The sequence below is a fragment of the Hemicordylus capensis genome, chromosome 5 (assembly GCF_027244095.1).
Source record: "Hemicordylus capensis ecotype Gifberg chromosome 5, rHemCap1.1.pri, whole genome shotgun sequence".
Taxonomy (NCBI): domain Eukaryota; kingdom Metazoa; phylum Chordata; class Lepidosauria; order Squamata; family Cordylidae; genus Hemicordylus; species Hemicordylus capensis.
The window spans coordinates 219,728,014-219,752,746 of NC_069661.1; the positions used below are offsets into that span (position 1 = coordinate 219,728,014).

The following is a 24,733-nucleotide window of genomic DNA, read 5'->3' on the forward strand; positions in this document are numbered from 1 at the left end:
GATGGATGGCAAATGATTTTTCTATGATGTATGTTCTTCGAGTTCTTGAATATTCTCGCTCTCTCTTTGTTTCTGCACTAGAAATCAGGAAATTTCTGAAAACAAATTCCTTCCATTTTCCAGACATAAATATATATCTATATCTATCTATCTATGAACGAGCATTTAAGGAATTTCTCCACTCTTCTAGGAATTTTTCTCAATTTTTTAGAACCACACATAAATACATTTCTTTGTGTGGATTAGACTGAAATTATCCTTTTTTTCTGTTGCTCATGTTGCAAAAATAAAATAATCTGCATGTTTCTGCATGTTCAGCTCCTGCTACAGAATACTTGTCAGATAGTGGGGCATCTGCTGGCTGAGTTTGAATTTTACAGTGAAGATACTGCAGTAGGCAGAAGAGTGTTTGTAAAGAACAGGAAACTCTGAAATACCAAAGCATTTCTGTGTTGCCACCTCTAAAATGTTACATCAAATTTTGGTTCTCAGTTTAATGTTGTGCTTACCTCAACCTGAGGCTAACCTCAGTTGTTTCCCATGCTCTTTGTTCTAAAAAAACAGGAAATGTATATGCAGCTTTTAATTGTTGATTGAACTGATCTGACAACAAGTAAATGTTGTATACAGGTTTCAAATTCCTGTGTACAAACAACATAACAGAAACATTAGAAATAGTAGCCTTCCCACACCTCTGGTTTAGGATATTTGGACTAGGTGGCCTATACAAGGCCCATTCCACCTCCATGATTCTGTGCTTAGAGTATGTATTTAAACTACCTGGGAAACAATTCAATTGCCATGGTTTTCCCCAAAGATCCCTAGGAGTTCTTTCTAATGGATTCCTATCCTTCACTCATGTTAGGTTTCATGATCCTTGCTTGGGAGGTGAGAGTTAAGCAGATCTGAAACTGAATTAAATTTGTCATAGAGACATAGTTCAGTGTAACCAGTGTGGCGTAGTGGTTAGAGTGCTGGACTAGGACCGGGGAGACCCTAGTTCAAATCCTCATTCAGCCATGAAACTAGTTGGGTGATTCTGGGCCAGTCACTTCTCTCTCAGCCTAACCTACTTCACAGGGTTTTGTGAAAGAGAAACTCAACTATGTAGTACACCGCTCTGGGCTCCTTGGAGGAAGAGCGGGATATAAATGTAATAATAATAACAACAACAACAACCACTGCAAATTGCAAACAGCTGCAGAGACTTGTCCTCACTTTACTGGGAGTGCCTCACTGAAAAAGAACCATGGTTCTTTGCCCAGTTTTCTTCTATCCTGTGGTTCTTAACCTTCTCATTGATTTCCTGCCATCCATACCCTACTGTAAATTGAGTCTAAGTATGTGTAACTGAAATAATCAAACATTATTACCCTGTTTACCCCTGCCCTCACTTTCCTTCCCTTCTTTTGTCTGTTGACTCCCCTGTGCCAAATTGTAGATTGTAAACTCTTCTGGTTTGGGGACCTGTCTTGTACTCTGTAAAGCACCATGCACAGTGATTATAAGATATAAATACATAATATTAATCCACATAGTCATGGAGAGAAAGATGTTAGATTGTATAGGTTCCTCTAGTGGAGGGGTGGCCAGTCTGAGGCTCTGCAGGAACTTTTACACACAGCAGGCTTTACCACAAGTTTACTGGAAGGTGAACTCAAAGTTGTCCCCCAAAACTGACACAAATAGTAGATTTTTTTACCCCAGATATAAATTGGGCTACACTCTAATGCACTGTGAAAAACCTGAATTGTGTGTGAACTACTCCCTGATAACTCACAGGGACTTCAGGGTAAATCTGGTCGATATGTGAACACACACCCTCCATTCCGGAGGAGATACGCGTTAAAGGGCTTTAAAAGCCCCGTGTGAAAAACTTCCAGCTGTTGCTGGCTGCAACTCCCAGCATCTCCACTGTAATTTATTATGGCCAAGGATGATGGGAGTTGTAGTCCAACAACAGCTGGAGAGCCTCAAGAATAGATGGCCAACCCTACTCATAACATACACAGGGTTTGTTGCTCTGGGGTTTGGGCAGAGATGTCACCATTCACAATACACCCTCTTTTGCCTTCTGGATGGGACCTTCTGGATGGGACCCACAGGTCACATTATTGTTACCATTGAGCAGGGCAGGAATATTGTCCTCTGTCAAAACACAACAGAAGGAAATCCCATTTGTGTTCAATGGGGCTTACATCCCCAAGTAAGTGTGCATAGGATTACAGCCTTAATGTGGTCTCCACATCAGGCAACACATTCAAGGCCTATACATTTGCTTCTAGAGACTAATATTCCAGCATGGGCACTGCGTTTCTCTAAAAGGGAGGAAAGTGGGATCAGGCAGTTTAGCCGTAGAGTTGTAGACAGCTGTGTGTTGCATAATTTTGGTAAACAGGACTGGTTTCAGAGGGACAAATCCCCAGCTGTAGCTTCTAATACGGCGGGATCCATTCTTTGGAGGCTAAGTGTACTTTGACCTAGAGTTGCCATTAAATGCTTCTGTCCAGGGTTTTTCTTACAACTAGGCAACCCTAAACTGCCATCTAGGTAGAATACCATTCCAGCCCTACTACACTGCTATCTAGAAGTAGGATACCACTTCTGCAACAGCAGTGGGTGCTTGAGTTGCAGTCCCTAATGCTTCAGGGAGGTCAAGATGGACTAGGAGGCAACAAGCAAGGCATCCTACTGTTATGGACACCAGAAGTATATGGAATATAGGCCTGTGTCTGGTTTCATTTTATATTAAGAGTTCAATTAGATCTGCCTGGGTACTGCCTGGTAAATGATTTGTAGAGGCAGGAGTAATCTAGCATTGTCTATCAATGTTTGTGGAAACTCACTGAGACACAATGGGTCAGGCTTAATTACCAGTCTCACACTGCTGAAATTAACCTGTTGTCCAGTAACAGGATGCTTCTGCCTTAAGTCAAATGTGTTGATTAACTCACACATGTGCCCCTTTTGATGTTACTTTGAATATTCCTTTGTTATAAATACACACTAGATAGAGGTACACAAGAAATAATGTAATTGCTGTCTCACACAAAATAGAACTAATTCTCTCACTAACTCCTGACTTTTAACACCTTTTGGGAAGGGATCCATTTGCAACTCAGAGATGCAGATTTGCTTTGGGCAATGTCCCCTCCTCAAGATAGCAGCTAACAGAAGATGAGATTGAGATCTCTCTGGAATGACCAAATATCCTGAGCTAATTTTGGTAATTAAAAGACAATATTCAGAGGATAGCAGGAATAAACGCCTTTTGTGATCCAGAAGACTCAAATGGACATCAAATGATGGAACCACTATAAGAAGGAGTCTCTGGACATGGCAGATTAGCAATCTTGTGCCTACAGCAAGATTTGCTCACAGTAATGCCAGAGCTTGCTGCTAAGCTGCAGGGTTAGAGGCAGGAACTCTGTCCATGGACAGGAACTGTCTCCTACAAGCAGACTTATGCCTATGGGCAATCTTGCTCACACAAAGATCCCAGAGTTTGCTAAGCCGCGGGGCAAAAGCAGGAACTCTGCTCATGGACAGGAGCTGTCTGTGACTTCTACTACGGAGTGAGAAGTCAAGACTTCCCCAGCCATGGTGCTCTGGCTCTCAGCCGTGATCTGAGCAACTGCAAACGCTCCTGTCTCCCGCCAAGCGCCTCGCTCCTTCAAGCTGAAGAGATTCACCGCTCTCAAGTCTCTCTGATCCTGGTAAATATGCTGCTCCTACAAGCCTGGAATCCCCTCATCCCTTCCCCTTCTCCTGCCTCCTCCTCCTCCCCCCCCCTTTCCTCTACTAATCTCCCCAAACCATGCCAGCCCTCAGCTTTCCTTTTCCCCTTTTTCCATCTATATCTGAATTGTATTAGGCTCTAGGAAGATTTAATACCCACACATATATTAGCTAGGAACACGTGGAATATTGGTGCTGGCTAGGAAATACTGTTGCTGATATTGATAGAGTGTTCTGCTTTCTGCTTTGCTAGATTATGTTGTTAGTCTTTTATACTCAATAAAGCCCATTGAATCTTTGAGGATTGGTTTGATCTCCTTTCTTCCTTGCGCCCAGATCCTACATGGTCATCATATAAAAGAACTTGGTCACTTGGTGACACTATGAGCCAGGCCTAATTTGGTATACTAGCTAACAAGCAGATTTAGTATATAAATCAGGCCTGGACGGTAACACTACCAGACATGGAAAGAAGGTGTGTGAGGAATACAGTGGGCCTGCTGGTAAGTATGAGGTGTGGAGAGGGGCACTGTGAGGTACTTAAAAGATCTGAGGCATGGGCCAACAGGGCCGGCCCTTTCATGAGATAAGGTGAGGCAGCCACCTCAGGCAATGAATTATTGGTGCACCATAAGGGTGGTAAGATGCCCCCCCCACACCAGAGCAGCTCTTTGAGATACAGAAACATAGGAAATGCCTTATACAGCATTAGACCATTAGTCTATCTAGCCCAGTATTATCTTCACTGACTGGCAGCAGCCAGGGGCAACTCAGGGAAGACATGGGTGGGCAAATGCCCCCCCATGAGTAATTTGCCCCCCCCCACCACTCAACAGTGATCCCCACCGCACGTTAAGGTCATCTGAGGAAGTCCGTCTCCAGTTACCACCGGCTTGTTTGGTGGCGACTCCGAGGCGGGCCTTCTCTGTGGCTGCTCCCAGGCTGTGGAATGCGCTCCCCGCAGAAATTCGTAATCTCAGTTCTTTACTGACCTTCAAGAGAGCCCTTAAAAGCCATCTGTTTGGCTTGGCCTTTCAGGGTTTTTAATTAGTTTTATTTGTTTTAATGCTAACCTGGTTTTCAGGGTTTTAATTGTTATGATAGTTTAATTGGTTTTTAAGACGTTTTAATTGGTATTAATATTTATCTCTGTTTTAATTGTTATTGATCTTAATGGTTTCTGTTTTTAATTGTAAACCGCCCTGAGCCATTTCGTAAGGGCAGTATAAAAATCAAATGAATGAATGAATGAATAAATAAATAATTTTATTTGAAAATATGTTCTGGATGCAAGTGTTAATGTGAAATATACTATTACTTCTGTTTCAAAAATCTAACATGTAGGACACAGCTTGCCCACCCAGAAATGCACTTTGCCCCTTTGGTGCCCCCTTCAGTTTTTCCTGGTGCCACAATTGGCAGCAGCTCTCCAAGGTTTCAGGCAGGAGCCTCTCCCAGGGCGACCTGAAGATGCCAGGGAATGAAACTGGGACCTTCCGCATGCAAGCAGATGCTCCACCACTGAGCTATGACCAATCCCTAATCTGACCTTGCTAGAGGTGCACCTAGGTAATTTTGGAGCCTGGACCTAAAGGCCTTTGGAGACTCCCCCCACCCCCGGCTGCAAGTTAAGCATCATGTTTTTAACACATAGGTTATGGAGGGCACAAACACTACCACCCAGGACAAACTAAAGATGATTTGGGGGGGCCCAGGAGGTGTGGAGGCCCTGGACTTTGGCTCCCAAAAGTCCAGAAGAGCGCCTCTGGACCTTGCAAGCTCTGCAAGGAGCACATCTTCACACATTCCTCTCAGAGGCTGCACAAAGCATGAGTTGAAAAGAAGAGGCTGCTACTGGCAGCAACCTTCCCTCCTCCTCACCCTGACATAGCTTTCAAAGTTTGCAAGGGTTGGTTTTGAAAGGGGGCTGGCCCTCATCAGAGGTGTGGAATAAGGCACCATTTGACACGTTGCCTCAGACATAACAATACCTAGGGCTGCCCGTGTCCATAGCCCCGCTCTCCCATCGTGATAATTAAGCCTTTTTATGCTCTCTGAAGCAGGGTTCTCAAACTTGGATCTCCACCAAAGGCCCTTGTGGCTGGGGATTGTGGGAGCTGAAACAAACAGGAAGAGGGTTTTGGATTCCTTTAGAGCAGGGGTTCTGAAATGGGTCTCCGGAGATTGTTGATCTCCGGAGACCCATTTCAGAACCCCTGCTCTAAAGGAATCCAAAACCCTCTTCCTGTTTGTTTGTTTGTTTGTTTGTTAAGTCATTAATCACCAATGTAATCTTCTAAGGTCAGGCAGTGTGGAGGATGGAAACACTAAAGCAATGGTCAACCTTGGGTCCTTAGATGTTGTTGGACTACAGTTCCAATCATCCCCTGCCACAATGGTCAAATGCAGGGGATGATGGGAGTTGTGGTTCAACAACATCTGGGGACCCAAAGTTGGGAACCCCTGCACTAAAGAACTGATCTGGGGCATGTGCCCAGATGGTCCAATACTGCCAACACCCCTGAGTTTGGATCTACCTGAAGCTGCTCAAACTATTGACCCAGCTAGCCCAGTACTGTCCACTCTGGCTGGCAGTAGTTCTCCAATATCTCAGGCAGTTGTCTCCCAATTAAACATCCTTTTAGAAACTAGAAATATCAAAGATTGAATTCAAAAAGTTTTGCATGAAAAGCAAAAGAAAGGACCACTGGGCTCTGGTCCTGCCTTCGCCTACTGGGAAGTTGAGAACCTGAAGTTATGTGGATGCTAATATGGAAACGCTGGGGATGTAGCATTCGAATATCACCTTGAAAGGCCCTGAGGTAGCGCTTTCTGGAAACAATATGAGTGAATTTCCAAAGAGGAAGGACAAGGCGCAATGTCTTGGGGAGACATTGCTTGCATTGTTAAATGGAGCCTTCTCATTGGTGAAAAGGGGCTAGAACAACCACCCCAGATAACTTCTATTCATCTTGAGGGCAGGTGCAGCACAGGAAGAGGCGGTGTGGTATTTCCATTCAGCAACACCTTGACATCTTTGCCAGTGTCCCTTGCTTGTGGTGTCTGTAGTGACGCACATCCCCATGGAAACATGGCTGTCAAGAACCAAATTCAGCTCCAGTGGGTGGGTGCACCTCCGTTGTAACCAGGTCTAATTTTGGCCTACTGTGTCATTGTCTTATTCAGACATTTGGATACCATGGTGATGAGGAATGTGGAATGAATGTCAAGATGGATTCATTTTTCATTTCTTGCTTCTTCAACTATTCAGGCACCAGGAAGAATAAATTCAGTAGGCAAATCAGGTCTTATGGAGGCAAACATACAGGTCTGGCATCAAGTGAAATTTGTATCTTCCTTGCTGAGATTCTTTACTGGTCCAAATTCAGTAAGATTCTTTACAGGCCCAGAGTAAGGTAAGTTTCTTTACTGGCCCAAAAGCACGCCATAGCTCCAGCTGGCTGTTGTGGGGACATTCAGATTTCTCCAGCTTAGTTATTATTAAATATTTTAACCTCACCCTTCCTCTAAGGAACTCAGAGTAGTGTACATGGTTCTTCCCCTGCACAACCCATGTTATCCTCACAACAACCTTGAAAAGTAGGTTAGGCTGAGAGATGGTGACTAGCCTAAGGTCACTAGTTAAGTCCAATAGAGGAGTAGAGATTTGAACCTGGATCTTCCTGGACAATCTAACCACTGCATTACACTGGCTCTAGCATTAATGGCATGTCCAACAGTCATTTTACCCACAGGTGGTAGGAACAAAGGGGTCACCACATGAGCCAGGCAGTCCAATAGTTACTGTTTTGTTTTTTCTATACCTATAAACATGGCCGCTCCTGCTCTTCTTTTTCATAATGAAAGAGCCACTATTTTGTTCTCATTAGAGTTATCAGCTTCCCCTTTTGTTTTTTGCAGGACTCCTGTGCCTTTTAGCAGCTGTATGACAAGCAGAAATTCAACAGGTGTAGTCTTTCCTGGCAGCAATGGGAAAAACTTTTCCTGAAAGGAAAGTTGGTAGCTAGCTGTCATTACCATCTTCCCCTCAGGGAATTTTCAAAGGTCTCTGAGTCTCTGAGATAAGTTCCCTGACACTGGGGCAACTTAGGGTCAGGCCTTCTCTGTAGCCTCCCCCGAGCTCTGGAACAAACCCCTAGCCAATATCCGAAGTTTGCCCTCTCTTGCATTTGAGCTCTAAAAACACATCTTTTTTAAACCAGGCATTCGGATGGCTGTTTTAACTGTTTTGTTTTAGCCATTTTTAATTGGTTTGTTTTAATTTTGGTATTTTAATTATTTTGTATTTATTTTGTAAACTGTCTAGATAATTTTTTGTTGGGCAATTATAAATGTAATAAATAAAATAAAAGACAGCCAGCAAGAAGTCTATAGAGTTACATGCTCTCCCTCCCCTGCCTTGAGTGCTGATTCTAGGGCAGCACAACCTGGATTTTGGTTTCTTTTGAAAGAGAGGTCACAGGGGCTTATGGGGTCTTTGTGGTGTTTAGTTTATTTACAAACATACAAGCTGAGCACAGGTCAAGGCAAGCAGCAAGCCCACAGTCTCTTCTCAGCTTGCCAGAAAGAGGCCTTGAATCCCAAAGTGCCTTTCAGCCTTCAATTCTCTCTCTCTCTCTCTCCGCTCCTAGAGGCCCCTGCAACCATGTAGGTAGGGGCCATTGGCAGATAGGTCCCCCCAACCTCTTAGCTTCTCCCTCTGTCTTTCCCAAGAACTACAAAACCTGCTGTTCCTTCTCACTCACTAGGGCTGACATGCTAAGACAGCTGCTGAGGGCCCACTGCTGTGTCTGTGGCCTCCATGGTGGCAGAATGACTCTCTTGGCCAAGGAAGTCATTCTGTCATCGCAGCTGCAGCCAGTAAGGGAGCCAGTGGAGGGGCGGCAAGAGGCACCTTTAAGAGTTAAAGAATAGGTGCTTACCTCTGCTCTTGCCGCACCTGAATGCTGCTCGGAGAAGCAGCGTGCCACCCAGCACCCCCTGCGGTGGGGAATCACCTCTGCCACTCACCTGGCCGTGGGCAGCGGATCAGCTCCGTGGGAGCCAGGTGAGTGGTGGAGGTGATTCCCCACCGCAGGGGGTGCTGGGTGGCACGCTGCTTCTCTGAGCAGCATTCAGGTATGGCAAGAGCAGAGGTAAGCACCAATTCTTTTACTCCTAAAGGTGCTTCTTGCCGCCCCTCCACCGGTGCCCTCACCAGCTGCTACTGTGTCATCGCCTCATCTTCCCTGTCTCAGACACAAGGCGGAACCTGTCCACCAATGGCCCTCACATGGTTTCAGGGGCCTCTGGGAGGAAAGCTCCTATTAGTGGTAGTGGAGGAACCTGTTGGGGGTTGTTAATTTTACCCCCAGCAGAGCATCAGGGAAGGGCACACATTCTACTTACAGAGTAGTTAGCTCAGAGTTTAGCTGTTGCAGCTATTAGAGAAAACATATGAAGATTCTTGTAGAACTAAATACTAAGTATTTATTGGTTAAGTACACTTTGGATAGGAAAGACCTAATCCTAATCTAGGATTAGGATTTGCTAACTGAGCAAAGGGACACCTTTTCAAAGTGGTGATTCTCTTGTATTGAGCAGGGGGAGAGCAACTGGCCCTGTCCAACCCCAGCATAGCATCCTCCAATGGGTGTTGCTGGTGTCTACTATATGTTTCTTCTTAGACTGTGAACCCTTTGGTGACAGGAAGGGAACCATCCTATTTATGTATTATTTGTTTTTCTATGTAAACTGCCTTGACCATTTTGTTGAAGAGTTTATAAATAATTGTAGTAAATATTCGTAGCAGTAATCTAAGGACTACATAATGAACAGGTAAGGCGGGAGAGAGATGTTTCCATCTACTCTCTAAGAGGAAAGGAAGGATTGTGAGACTCAAGAGGAAATACCTGAAGAGTAATATCAGGGGTCATAGTGTAGAGACAGGTAGAACAGTTAGGGAGACCCTTACTCACTATCTGTACTCCCAGTGCCCCTAGTGGTCATTTAGGAAAGTTGGTGCAAAAGGTCGATGCACTGGAACACCAACAGAACCTTGAGAAGGCCGAAACTACTGAGCCCCATAATTGCTGCCTCACCAACCCCAACAATGCCAAGGGAAGCCTCCCATGAGCCTTTGCACTAGGGTTGCTGAGTCCAGGTGAAGCTTTTCCTGGAGATTTCCCCACTATTGTATTTCACAATATAAAGACATCCGAATGCCCAGGATTGACTTCAATAGTCACCTGGAGACTGGTACTGATTTCTGGGGACCACAGATGGCCCTCAGGAGGGTGGGCAACCCTACCAAAGAGGCATCTAAGTAAGTGGGGTTTCACATACAGCACTTTGCTGAGTGCCCACTCAAACTGGGAGTCAGCCCTGACAGTGGGAGTCAGCCCACTCAAACGGAGTCAGCACACACACACACACACACACACACCCGCCCCTCACCTCACCTGGAGACCCCTCTGACTTTCCACATTCCAGTTATTCCTGAGTAATCTCTGTTCCCAAACCCATCTCCTACTAGCAAGGAACTCTCACAAAGAAACATCCACTGGATGAAACATTCTGGGCTATCAACCCAGGAATCTCTCTTACAAAATAATCCTTGGCCTTCAGCAATAACGACATCTTGGTTGACGGATCTTTGGACCAAGCATCAGCACAGAGCGGCTTATAGCAGACAGCCATATAGTTATCTAGACACATGAAGATTATTTTGGCATGCAAAGCTGGTTAGACCCAGTTCCTTATCCAGCCTGTATCTTCAAACTGAATGAGGAATTAGGTATTGCAAATAAGGAACCAGGAATCACCTTCAGCCTCGTATGGAGATCCAATAAGTCCAGCTTTCTCTGCAAAACAGAAAGTGAGGGTGAGGGAAGCTCAGGATTGAAAAAGTGCAAAATGTGGTTGGTCGGAGCCAGTTCTCTTGACAGAGTTTTGTCCAGTTCTTATCAGCATTGTCTATTTGGAAAATACTCTGCCAGCTTATCACTCCTGGGCCCATTTCATCACTATCTCCTGCTCTGGCTTCCCCACCCTTTCCCAGTTCAGTAATAGCTCACTGCAGCAAGCTGTAAGCTGTGCCACCCTTCCTATGTCTTTCATAGGTGCTGAAATTCAACGTGAGGCTCCCATTCCAGCATTTCCATGCTGAGGTGTGTGTGGTGAAGGAGAAGAGGCACCTTCTGAGGTGGCAACCTAACATGCGGACTCCATTGAAATGTGGATTTCCTGCACAAGGGTGGATTCCCCCCCCCTTTCCTTTCATTCAGCCTGGTTTTGACTTTATCCCCTTGGAACCAACGGGTGTAACTAAGATAGGGAAAAGTTGCTGGGCAACTAGTCTGCAGCCCTCTAGAGGGGAAACGAGGGAGGAGGGGGGTTGGAAGCAAGTAGTGTATTACCATCGCTCTTCACTGTTTCATCCAGTCTTTCAGACTGTTTCTTTCCAAGTGTCTTTCCACCTGGCACCCTCCCTGCTATGCTTCTCCATTTGGAAAGCTATCTTGTCTTCCTTGGTTGACATAAAGAAATGCAACAGAATTCCCATGGAAGGAGAGATCAGAGAGGTAAGAGAATGCCCTTTTGATAGGACAATCTTTATTAGTCTTCAGACGTCTGATAAAGTGGGCTTTAGTCCACAAAAGCTTATGCGACAATAAATGTGCATGCCTTTAAGGTGACACAAGTCTCTTTGGTGTTTTTATTAGACTTACGTAGTTATCGGGCTACACAAAATTCTTCATTAGGAGAAAATCGTGAGGGCATTGCAAAGTTTTCTGCGAAGAGCTGGAATAGAGCAAAGGCCAAAGGAAGAGGACAAAGCTTTGGATTATTGATCTCAGGGCAGACCTTGGGCTAAGTAAATATTAAATCTCGCTCAGTATTTGCATACGTGTGTGTGATTTTTGCATGAGAGTACACCAGGCCACAAGCACAACGAAAGGTTCCATAGGTAAGTCTCTAATTTTGTGATATCACCAGTTTTCAGAATTTTTCTTCAAGGGAGGAGGAGATTTGGGAGCTGTTTTCTGATGCTGGTATTTTGCTGACTATACAGTATAGTAAAGCCTGAACCTTCTTGCTGTAGATATGTTGGTGTAAGACCTGAGGAAAATATCAGCCAAAAGGTATTGGATGGTGAAGCGAAAGAGAAGTCTGTGCATTTCTGACTGCGTGTGGGAAGTAGACGGAGGTTGCTGGTGTTTACAGGGACCTGTTGCCTTGCCACTTCAGGGTTAATGATTATCCTCTTTTCATACTTGTTGGTATAGATATTTATGTTCCGTTGCTTATTTTCACCTTCTGGCTGTGATACTCTTAATTTGAAGAAATAACAGTGTGCACCAGCTTGTGATTGTAAACCGCCCTGAGATGTGCAATTTACCAGTTAGGCAATATATAAAATAAAATAAAATAAAATAAAAATTAGTCACCACCTTTGTATGCAACACCTTTTAAGGAGCTCAGAGAAGTATTTTAGCCTAACAACAACCCTGTGAGATCAGCTAGGTGAAGAAAGATTGCCCAAACACCTAGAGCTGAAATCTGAGCCTGCATTTCACCCATGCTCCAAATGCAACAGTCTAGTTATTTATTTATTTATTTATTTATTTATTTATTTATTTATTTGAAATACCGCCCACTCCGAAGACTCTGGGCGGTGTACAAAACCATGCAAAGCAAGACACCATTAAAATTACATTCTAAATTAAACACTAAAGTCACTAACAAAAAAGGAAAAAAACCAAATAGGTAAACTACAGGGCAAAAGCCTGGCAAAAAAGAAAAGTCTTCAATAGAGATTTAAAAATCAATAAGGAAGGAGCTAAACGAATCTGAAGGGGAAGGGAGTTCCAGAGAAGTGGGGGAGCAACCGAAAAGGCCCTAGTTATCCTATCCTACTGCCTAATGTAAATCTCTTGTCATGGTCTCAGAAGTCCAATGCATGCCCTCATGAAAGTACTCAAATTCTCACACAGTCATATGACTGCAATAACCCACATAGGCTTAATGACACACATCTGCACAGTACATGTGACCACATCAATGTGACCTCCTCTGGCATCTGAAGGGGCCAAGCACAACAGGAGTGCCTTACCTGTATTTCAAATTCTCACAATTCCACAGAATTCTACCACACTGACGTAACTAGTCTTTAGTGTCCCTGCCCCTTTCCCCCAGTTGTGGTCTAACTGGATGACTGCTAACATGCAGGCTCAGACTGGCCCACAGGGCAACAGGCCATATGCCTGGTGTTGGGAATTCTCTCTGGTAAGAGAATCCCCTTCTCATTATAGCAGAGTGCAGAGGCACAACACAGCGGAATTTACTTAGGCATGCGTGTATGCTGAGAGTAAAGTAACTTGGAGCCAGTTCATAGTTTCAAATCACTATATATGGCATTTATTAAAGAACTCCATTCTAGATAGGAAAGTGAGGAGTTAGGATCTCTAATCTAGCTAGCTAGCTGGATGCAGATGGATTCTGCATCTCTGCACACATGGTGCAGGGAGAGGAGCTTGCCATGTTGCAAGGTAGAAGGAACAGGAAGAGAAAGGAGGAAGTGACCCTGAGATTAGCAATCTACATTCCAAAGGGATAGTGTCAGAGCAGTAAAGAAGGGATGATCAATGTCTTGACCCTCTAGCCCTCTGACTCACTAGTCTGTCCTCCTAGGTCACTGAGACAAGAGACAGCGCAAAGTCCTTCACTTCCAACACCCGGTGTGCCCACCCCAACTCCCACCCTTAATTACCCATTCTGCTGAAAACCCAGCACCCTCTCCACATACATTCCACTGCTCTCTCAGTGTGCCCCCAGTCCAGCCCTGCTAATATAAGCCTTCTGCCTTTCTGTGAAAGAGAGATCCATGAACTTGTTTGCTGCACATTGATCCCTTATATGCCTCCTCATACTCAGGCCAGACCTGGCACATTCCCAAATGAGTGCTTTTGTGCAACTGTTCTCTGCAGGGGCAGGGAGGGGACCCCACACACCCACTCCTCCCCTGATTCTGTTATAGTTGTGTGTAACTTTGCCTTATCGGAGGAAGTGAAATGGAAAGAAGTCACTAACAGCAACACAGAACCAAGAGCCCTTTGGTCTTAAACATGTATGTTGCTGATTGGTCTATGACAGGGGTTCCCAAGCTGTGGCACTCCAGAAGTTGCTGAACTACAACTCCCATCACCCCCAGCTACAATGTTCAGCAACATCTGGAGTACCACAGGTCAGGAACCCCTGGTCTATGCAATGGAATGGTAACCTATGCTTCTGTCAGTCATTGCCATTTGGGCACTGTTGTGTGCTCCTCCAAAGTTCAACATAGATGGTTCATAATGGAGACATTGTTCCTTGCTTTCCCTGGAGGCATTTCCCTTTGATACCTCTGATAAATTGCTTTTTCTTTTGTCCTGCCTTTCTTCAAGCCAAGAACAAGTGCAAACACTGTCTTGTTTTTGCTTTAGGGCAGGAGTTCCCAGCCTTAGGTTCCCAGATGTTTTTGGATTACAGTTCCTATCACCCCTGGCTACAAAGGCCAAAGGGATGTTGGGAGTTGTAGTCCAACAACTTTACCCAATGATTTTCCTTAGGAAAGTCCTTATAGATTTTCCTGTTATTTTCTTCTCATGAAGATTTCTTGCAAATACAGCCTTCCCATTTTGTGAAGGCTTAATTTTTAATCCTATATGATGATGTAGTTAATATCACATAGACAGTCATGACAAGTGATAGTGAAACCTATCCCAAAGGATCATAAGCATTCACTCATTTGACCCAATCATATCTGTGTTTACAAGAAGTCAATCTAAATGTGTTCAGTGCAGTAGGGATGTGTATGAAGGTTTGTACACTGGTTCGGTGCTACAGGGATGTGAGTGGGGAGCAGGATTGGGGTTTTTTTAAAAAGGGGAGCTGGCCCTTACCTGCTCTCCTCCGCTGCATGCAGCTTCCTGCTGCAGCGGCGCTTGTCCCAAGAACCCATGCACAGTGTCCAGATGCACATGGCATCTGTGCATGTGCGGGTGCCATTTGCACAGTCAGCAAGGTATTGCTGACCTAAGTTTATACACATCCCTACAGTGCAGCTAATTTTCAAGTAATTATGCATATGATTCTGGCTTAGTTATATTTCTGAGGAAAGGAGAGGAGAGGAGAGGAGAGGAGAGGAGAAGAGATTTCTGCTTTGTGGTCTCTGTGCAGTCCCACAAAAGGACTTCCTGCACAGATCAAGTTCTGGAAAATTAGAGCTGTAGCCATGGAGCTGATGCATACTCCCCTGCAGTCTTCAGGGGATGTCTTTAACAGATGCACTTGTCTCAAGAAACGGGGGATATGCTTTCCCACTCAATTTTCTTGATTTGGTCAGGATGACCCTTAGTTGGGTTGGTCAGAAATGTATTGTCTGAGATAGCCCCAAAATATGTACATATTTACAGACACGTGTTACATGCGTATAACTTAATGCCTGAATAGGGCTTATGACACACCATCTCAGCTATTGATAATGGAGATATATCTTAATTGGCTGTTTGCAAGATGCCGATGATCGAAGGAGAGGATGGGGAGGAGGACTCAAAGGAGGTACCTCAAGATGGACACAGGACCAGATCTCATAACTGTCGACGCTACATTCCACTGTGGATAGTCTTGGTGCTGTTGGGTACTGCTGGAGCACTAACATGGTATTTCTTAGGTAACAATTCCAATCTTTTGTGTCGTTCATGCTGATGAAGCATTGTGGGAGAATGAAGCCAGTGTGCAAATGCCAAGCAGATGGGTCAAGAAGTGATCTCAAAACTCTCTGGTAACCTCTAGGCTTGACTACTGCAATGCAGTCTATGTGGGGCTGTGCCTTTGTACTTATTTCAAAAAAATATTATTTAAAACTTTATTATTTTATTGTTTTTATTCAAGTGAACTGCCTAAAGCCTCTGAGTCTGGTGGTATAATTAATTAATTAATTAATTAATCAATCAAACAGCAGTATCTGATGTTCCTTAGGGGAGAAGAGCTGGTCTTGAGGTAGCGAGCATGAATTGTCCCTTTTGCTAAGCAGGATATGCCCTGGTAGTTTGCATTTGGATGGGTGACTACATGCAAGCGTTGTTTGCAATAAGATAATCCCCTTAGTGGCTGGGGCTATAGGTCAGCAGTAGAGAACCTGCTTGTCAGCAGAAGGCCCCAGGTTCATTTCCTGGTATCTCTAGGTAGGGCTGAGAGAAACTCCTGCCTGAAACCTTGGAGAGTTGCTGCCAGTCTTTGAAGGCCATACTGAGCTAGATGGAACAATGGTCTGAGTTGGTATAAGGCAGCTTCCTATGTCTCTTCCCATGATTGTTTTCAGTTGATGGTGAAATCAACTTGCCAAGTAATATAGCAATAGCAATAGCACTTACATTTATATACCGCTTTATAGCTAAAGCTCTCTAAGCAGTTTACAATGATTTAGCATATTGCCCCCAACATTCTGGGTACTCATTTTACCGACCTCGGAAGGATGGAAGGCTGAGTCAACCTTGAGCCCCTGGTCAGGATCGAACTTGTAACCTTCTGGTTACAGGGCGGCAGTTTTACCACTGCGCCACCAGGGGCTAATATGAAGTAATTGTGTGTCGGCATATTACTCCAAAGGTTTAGATAGATACACCTCCCCGCACCATGGATCTGAGCCAGATTACTACACAATACCATCCCACCCTTTGACTGTGATGTGCTTTTATAAGGAGAAAATTGCTTTGGGAACTCCAAGCAGAGAGATCCAATATAACATATAGTTTGGCCCAAGCACAGGCTTTTAGGATCAGGGCATTTCCTCCCCTCCACCCGCCCCGCCTTAGGCTATGTCATCATTTCCTGTCTTGTCTGTTGATGAAGTGCCTAAAATCAACAGGTGCTGGACAAGCATTAAAAATACAATAGCCTACCATGTAATGCTTTTACTGTTGAGGGGTGTGAGGAGAAACATTAAAGTCCTCACACTGCAGAGTGTGCTCTGGTGGTAAAAATGCTTAGCCCAAGAGATTATCTAGGGACAGTAGGTTGAGTTAAAAAAACAAATAAAGATTTATTAAGGAACGAATGGAACTGATCAACCGTGTCTTCTGGTGGCAGATTATAGGCCACGGCATCTGGAGTCCCGTGTCCTGCATTTCTACTCTGGCAGCCTGAGGATTCTCAATCGACAGTATTCTACAGATCATGGACGGATGGAGTCCAGAGTCTTTTGGACGGAGAGGACAAAGAGCCAACAGATGGTGGGGCACAGCTTGGTGAACTGTGGAGGTCTTGGGCAGCTCAGTGGGCGTGAGAATAAGGGTTGCCAACTCTTTCACTATCAGTCCTCCTGTGCCTTTCAGAGTAGCTTGAAATCAATCCAGTGAAGTAAACTGGTTAAGAGGAGGGCAACAAAGATGCTGGGTGGGTTTGGAGGCCAAGTCCTATGAAGAACGGTTGAAGGAGCTGGATATGTTTAGCCTGAAGGACAGAAAGAGGGATTGGATAGCTGTCTTCAAATATCTGAAGGGCTCTTACATAAAAGAAGGAGCAGATTTGTTCTCTGTTGCTCGTGGGGGCAGGACTAGAACCAATGGGTTGAAATTACAAGGAAGCAGATTTAGGCTAGATGTTAGGAAGGATTCCCTAACTGTAAGAGCTGCTTGACAGTGGAACAGTCAGCCTCATGCAGTGGTGGGCTCTGCTTCTCTGGAAGTTTCCAAACAGAAGCTGGGCAGCCATCTATCATGGATGTCATAGCACTGAGGATTCCTGCACTGAGCAGAGCTCCAAGGTCCCTTCTGGATCTAAAATCCAGATTCTATGATTCTGTGATCCTCTATGACTGAATTTCTCTAGCAAGAAAAGCTCTATTGGCTGAATTTTGACATGTGGCCAGTCAAAATGGTAGCAGCCACTGTGGAAACTGGGTAGCTTTTTTGAAATCAATGACAGGTGATTATACCATAGGAAGAAAAGGAAGAGGTATTCCTTGTGATGATATTATTGCCTGGTAGTTAATTGAGAACATTTTCTTTATAGCTGAAAGATCTTATTCATGCAACTGAGCTGGGTCATTACTACAACTCCAGCACTGTCTATGCCTTTGGGTGAGTGGAGAATTACTGGCCTATTTGAGAGTTACCTTAGAAGTTGCAAGGTGTTCATCTAAAAAACCTATAGAATCTCCGTACTTATCTTAAATTTGTATTGGCTAGAACTTTTGGTTACATCTTACAATTGGAAATGTTTGTTGAACTCTTAACAATAGCTACATGGCGTATAATGAAAAATGGTGAAGAAACAGTAAAGATGGTTATTATCTCACAATTAGGGAGGGATCTCTGACCTGCTTCTTCTGGTTCACTCTTCAAATCCCACAAACCCAAAAGAAGGAAATGACTGAGGAGAAGGTGAATACTAAGCTCCATAAAGAGCTCCTGGCCAGCATGAATAGAACAGGCCACCTCACCTATCAGTACAAGCTTGACCCCGAATCCTTGGTTCTCCTCGGTAAGTGCTAATCACAATTTAGTCTTCAAGAAAGAGAGGCTGAAACCTACAGTCCCCATCTGATTTTAGAGAGAAGGAAAGGACAGAGAAGGAAAGCAGAAAAGTTGTGTAAAATGGAAGTGGGTGTGTCTATGAGTTGGGAAAAGCAGAGAAATAAGAAGTTGCTTAACAGGCATGCTGGCAACAACAAAGGCGTTTTCCAGATTAGACCCTGAAACAGGGTCACATCGTATCTTGGAAGTGTGCTTCCACACTTCCTGCATTGTGACACCACAGTCCATAGGCAGACAGTAGGGTGCCATTCACATTTCCAATGCCTTGTTTCAAATTTAATCGCTGTGATATAGAACTAGGGCATTGTATATCAGGCGTAAGAAGGTTGCTGGGTTTTGGGGGCTGTTAGTTTCTGTGAGACTGCTCCCCCTGCTGTTTATGTTTCGAATGCGAATTGCCTGAACATTTTGCTGCTGTTCAGCAGTTAGTCTGGAAAGTGCCAAAAAGGAAGGAAAGATGCAATGACTCCCATAAAGAAATTATTTCTGATGAGTTGTGTGAGTCTTCCATAGGGGATCCACACTGTAAAAGCTGTGATTTTAACACACACACACACACACACACACACACACACACAGAGCAACTTCTAAAGGTCTAAATTCCTTCTGCTAAAAATACTAGTGTAAGTTCTTCTACATGATCCCCACCGCATGTTATGGTCATCTGAGGAAGTCCATCTCAAGTTACCACCAGTTTGTTTGGTGGCGATTCAGAGGCGGGACTTCTTTGTAGCTTCTCTTGGGCTGTGGAATGCACTCCCAGCAGAGATCTGCAATCTTAATTCTTTATTATCAGGAGAGCCCTTAAAACCTATTTGTTTGGCCTGGCCTTCCAGGGTTTTAATTGGTTTTAATTGTTTTAATGCTCTAACCTGGTTTTTAGGGTTTTAATTGTTCTTATTCTTTAATTGTTTTTAAAAGATATTTTAATTGTTATTTGGTATTTATATTTATGTTTTAATTGTTGTTGATTTTAATGGTTTCTGTTTTAATTGTAAACCGCCCTGAGCCTTTTCGGAAGGGCGGTATAAAAATTGAATAAATAAATAAATAATAAATAAATAAGAACAGTGTTCATTATAAGGCCCAGGGGCCAGTGGCAACCCCCATCAACCCTAAGTGTAGCTCCCTGACTATGAGTTGATCAGCCCTGTATGAAGCTTTGGCCAAAGCTGTCTGCATACTCCCTCTGGCACCATGTGGAGATGACCATTTCCACCATACAGTGCTGTACTTTGCCTAGTGCCAGTGGGGCTCCCGGAAAACAGAGCCCTCTTGAGCACCTGCACTATCCTGGAAGATGTACACGGAGTGTTGGGAAGTGTAGCCCTTCCCAGCACTTTCCGCATAGGTGAGGGCTCCATCTTTTGTAAAGAGCCCTCCTAGCACTGAGGAAAGTAAAGTACTGTGTAGAGGTCACCATACAGGGAAATAGCTCCCACACTGAAGGTGTTTTGCCCCCACTTGAAGTAGCCCCCACATGAAGAATAGTGAAGATCACTGACACAGAGCATGATCTAGTCAATATTACTGAAGTCCCATTCAGTAAGAACCTTATAGTTGTGTTCCTCTTTATCTGAGCATCTTATGATGTGGATTTTTCTTCTGCCCCCTGGGACTTTTACGCACAGCAGGTTTTACCGTGAGTTTACTGGGAGGCCTTACTGCAAGCAAACCCGTTGTCCCCAGAAACTGCCGCAAATAGTGGGTTTTTAAAATCCTGGATATAAATCGGGCTACACAATAGCGCACAGTGAAAAACCCAAATTGTGTGTGAACTGCTCCCCGATAACTCACAGGGACTTTGGGGTAAATCTAGCCAATATGTGAATGCAGCCCCTCCATTCTGGAGGAGATATGAGATAAAGGACCTCAGAAGCCCTGTGTGAAAAGCTTCCAGGGTCATTTGGATAAATGAGAATGTATTCTGTATTTGATTCATGATACTTTGCTTTAGGATGATATTGCCATCCCCAGATCCTTGTGCATGTAAAGGTCTGAACATATGCACCTGCCAAACAGGTGGTCAGCACTGTCAGCTTTTGACAGTGGTTTTTTGCCTGTGGGAAGAGGAATGGAGTTTTGATCCAGTCCTCTCCTGCAACAAGTGATCAATATTGTCAAATCTGATTGAATATCTCAGGGCAGCGGTAGGCAAACTTGGCACTCTGGCTGTTGTTGGATTTATTGTGGCTGGGGATGATGGCAGTTTCTTTTAGTTACACTGTGAGGCTATTCCCACGATTACTGGAAAGCAGAGCTTAGCCCGCTTTCTGGTGCTCGTGGGAACCAGCGGACTTTAGCCTGAACTGGGTCCGGTTTAGTTTTGTGCATAGGTGAGCTGGGCCAGATTCAGCTTGAGTCTGAACCATTTCGGGCCCAGCTGTATGGGCGGGGGGGAGAGGAGAGGGGAGGTACTATCTATCTATACACACACACACAGACACACCATTGCTGAGGAGTTCGGCGGCCCCAGGATGTGTGTGTGTGTCTCTGGCTTTCCCTCCTGCTACCAGCTTCCTCCACTCTCTGAAGGGCCAGTTTGCTGGCCGCACAAAAGGCCAGTGGACATGGCAGGCTCCAAAATGGCCACCACACACTCTCAAAGGGCCAAAACAGCTCCGAAATGGCCCTTTCAGAGACTAGGGGGAGGCCTTTCAAAATGGCCCTTCAGAGACTAGGGGGAGGCCAGCCAGGGCAGGGGGAGCCACTGGAAACCCCCCTGCAGCCTCAGCAGCACCCCCCATGGTTGCCAAAACCCTCAGCAGTGGTAAGTTCTACTTATATATATATTTTAAAATGAACTGGCCCCGAACAGGCCCAGCAGGTTCAACTTGATCTCAAGCTGAACCGGGTCCAGTCCGGCTCAAGGATGTGCCCTCTAACCGGGCCAGTTCGAGTTCATGCCAGCTTGCACATCCCTAGTAGATAGTCTTTAAAAAAAATTTAAGCCCTCACAGCTTTTCCTTTGATAGTATGAGCAAATTCATCTACTTTTTTCTATTACTGCCATCTCAAAGTCTCTTTCAACATCATCAGTTTCTGAAGTTTTGTTTTCCTCTTGTGCTAAAATTCCTTGTAACATCCCCCCGATACACTGGTTAAAATCTTGGCTCTGTTTTGCCAATACACCAGTCATTCACTTCTAGGGCATATCTAAACTACAAATTTAAATTGCTGTAACACTTTATCTCTTGGTCTGGGGAACCTAGGAATGAGTCTTTTAAGAGAAGATGCTCAGCATCCTTACAAACCAGACTTCTGTAGGAAAGCTATGGCAATTAGATGTTCCTGTGAGATACGTGCTTAAAGTTTTACCCACAGTTTCCCCAAGAATCCAGTTATAATGCATGCCTACCCAAAGAATTAGCTTCATTAGTACTTCATGTATTAGATGTTTGCCCCCTTTGTTTTTGTCAGTGAACACATTTTGGTGTTTACTTTTTCTCTCTGGTCATTGATAGAAATGCTAAATAGGATCAAATATATATGCTACTTTCATTCTCTCTTTGCTAATAAGTGGCCATTAACCATTACATTTTATTTACAGCTTTTCCATTTTTGAGGCATTCTGCATGATTGTGCTAAGCAGTTTGTGTGTCATAGCTTTGCAAATGTAGCAAAGAACAGAAGGGCACATTTTAACATATCTAAGTGGCAAAAGTTATTATCTGACATGAATGGACACACAGCGTTCATTCACCTGCTAACTGAGCAAAGAGGCATATTTTTAAAAGTGGTGATTTTCTTTATTTAGTAGTGGGAGAGCAACTGGCCCTTATCCAGCCACAGCACAGCATCCCTCCAGTTGCTGTTGCTGGTGTCTTTCTTATGTTTCTTTTTTAGATTGTGAGCCCTTTGGGGACAGGGAGCCGCTTTATTTATTTATTTCTATGTAAGCCATTTTGGGAACATTTGATGAAAAGTGGTATATAAATATTGGTTGTATTCATATAATTACGGCCCCAGTGTGATGGACTGTATTAGCTGAAGGTTCTGAACAATCTGCAAGGCCAGTCCCAAGCAGAGCCCACGGCAGTAGTCAAGTCAGAATTAAGATCAAGTATTAGAACACTTTGAACAATACAGCGAAAAGGTCTGAATGCCCATGTTCTTTGATTTTGGACATGCAATGATATCTATGCAGATATTACAGAACAGGCATAATAATACTTAACGTTTATATGTAGCACTTTTAAAGCATCTCTCTCATAACTTACCATAACCTTGTAATGTAGACCATTATTATCATCCCCATAGTATAGTTTGGAGACTGAAACTAAGAGAAAGTGACTTGCCTTGTCAATTCATGGCAGAGCTGAGGTTTGTTTTGCCAAGGACTTTGTGATTTGTAACTTATTTCTTCATTGTATTGTCCAAAGCCCTTCTAAGTTCTGATCTTAGTGTTGAGACTTGACTACTGCAATGGCTTTTGTATGGGACTGAGTTTGAAGATTGTTCAAAAGCTGCAGCTAATACAATCCATTGTAATCATATTGGGATGTAACTGTAACTGCATTCGTGTGTTATGTACAGCACAGATCTCTGTGTGTACACTGTACACTGCAGCAAAATATTGGCTTGGGGAGCAGAGTTCATCACCTACTGCACCCCATGAGCCACATACTAGATCCTGTTCACATGCTATGTTCAACACACAATCTGTGTACAGTGTACACAAGTGTACGCAAGTACAGAGATTCACACATTATCTTCAGCACACATGCAGTAGTACAATTCCAATCTGTTCCCTGGGAGTCAGTACTCAGGCTCATGTTTAAAATCAGTGCACGTACAGTCATTCACACAAACACATGCTGACGTGTAAGGGCATTTGTATGCACTTACAGTGTAATGTTTGAATATGGTGTGTTTATTTATTTATTTTTACATTATATCCCACTCTTCTTCCAAGGAACCTAGAGTGGTGTACATGGTTATGTTTATCCTTACAACAACCCTGTGAGGTAGGTTAGGCTGAGAGATGGCCCAGACTGGCCCAGAGTCACCCAGTGAGTTTAATGGCTGACGGGAGATTTGAAATCAGGTCTCCCTGGTCCTAGTCCAACCCTCTAACCACTATGCCACACTGGCTCTCCTATGTTTCCATCTATGTCAGGATCAAGATACACATCAATGTGTAGCTGGAATGGAGGTCATTCACACAATCAAAAACTGTACTCTGCCCAGGTTTGGGAGCTGTGTGTGCTCCCCATTTTCAGGTGTGTGGAAGCAAGATAGGAGGGAAACCTGGGTAGCTTGTCCTCCTACCTTGCTTCCACACAATCACTTCTACCCAGGTTTTCCTCCTACCTTGCTTCCACAGAATTGAAAATGGGGAGCACACACAGCTCCCAAACCCGGTTTTTAATTGTGTGAATGAACTCCTTGTGTATTTATTCATTTTTATTGTAAATAGCAGCTGTGGAGAGGGGAAAACTGGATCAGGGCCACTTGCATAAAACGTGGGGTTAACCCTTTCCTCTTGTGCCACAGCCCTGATGGAAATCTCCCCATAAAACACACACACAGAGTGGCCCAGGGTTATGTGAAGTCTGAGGGGAGGCACAAAATGCAGCCATGCCCCATGCCCCTGGTGGGGGCTAGCCCCCTGTCAAAACAAACCTTTGCAAGTTCTGAAGGTGCATGGGGGCAGGAAGGAGGGGAGTTTGCCAGCAGCTTGCCTTTTCTCTCCTCCTTGCAAACTTTGCAAAGAGGCGTTCCTTGCAAAATTTGCAAGGGTCACACCCAATGGCGGTAGAAGCAGCAGGAGGAGGAGGAGGTGAATGTTGCCATCCTGCCGGCGCTCCAGCAAACTCTTGCCTAAGGTGACCATCTTGCCTTGCCTCATGAAATGACCACCTCTGTCCCCCCACTATACAAAAAGCAGCTCTTGGACTTGGAAGGTAAGCTGCTGTTGGCACCCAATTGCAGCTTCCCTCTCAAGGCAAAACACTGCCTCAGAGTTGAGTGGTAGTCAATATCCATTGGGATCGTGGCACAGGAAGAAAGGGTTAAATCCCCTCCCTTGGCACCGCTGCCCCAATCCTGATCCATGCCCCTCCCCTCATCATGGCAGCTCTTTACAATTAAATCCACAGGACCAAAGTTCACATTTAATTTACTGTGTCCTTTGGTCCTCAAACATTGGTCGTTTGGGTATGTTAAAATGTGTATCTCACGTACTAACCACCTTGTTCCTGAGTAGGAGCTTGCTACTTATCTCAGGGCCAAACTACAGCCATCATAAATAAATGGTTTTAATCAAGAAATGAACCAGAAGCAGTCCTTTTACAATTAAAAACAACCACACCACACACAGCTGCAGAGGGAACTGGTCCTACCAGAGGCTATAGCAGGTGGTGAGGACTTTTATAAACACTTGCCGCCTGCTGTGCTTTTGCACTGGATCAGTG

The 24,733-nt window shown here is 44.4% G+C and overlaps 1 protein-coding gene across 2 annotated transcripts in view; it reads left to right on the forward strand.

Moving 5' to 3' along the window:
* The first annotated feature begins 15,300 nt into the window (after window positions 1-15,300).
* The window catches only part of TMPRSS6 (transmembrane serine protease 6), a 67,539-nt gene continuing 58,106 nt past the window's right edge, over window positions 15,301-24,733 (forward strand). Inside the window, exons 1-4 of one of the 2 annotated variants that reach the window (XM_053256457.1) lie at window positions 15,301-15,451; window positions 16,870-17,012; window positions 17,794-17,861; window positions 18,086-18,264. In XM_053256457.1, coding sequence (XP_053112432.1) covers window positions 15,301-15,451; window positions 16,870-17,012; window positions 17,794-17,861; window positions 18,086-18,264 — 541 coding nt within the window. Of the gene's footprint in view, window positions 15,452-16,869; window positions 17,013-17,793; window positions 17,862-18,085; window positions 18,265-24,733 lie in introns of those variants that run through there. The other variant, XM_053256458.1, reaches the window with a different exon arrangement.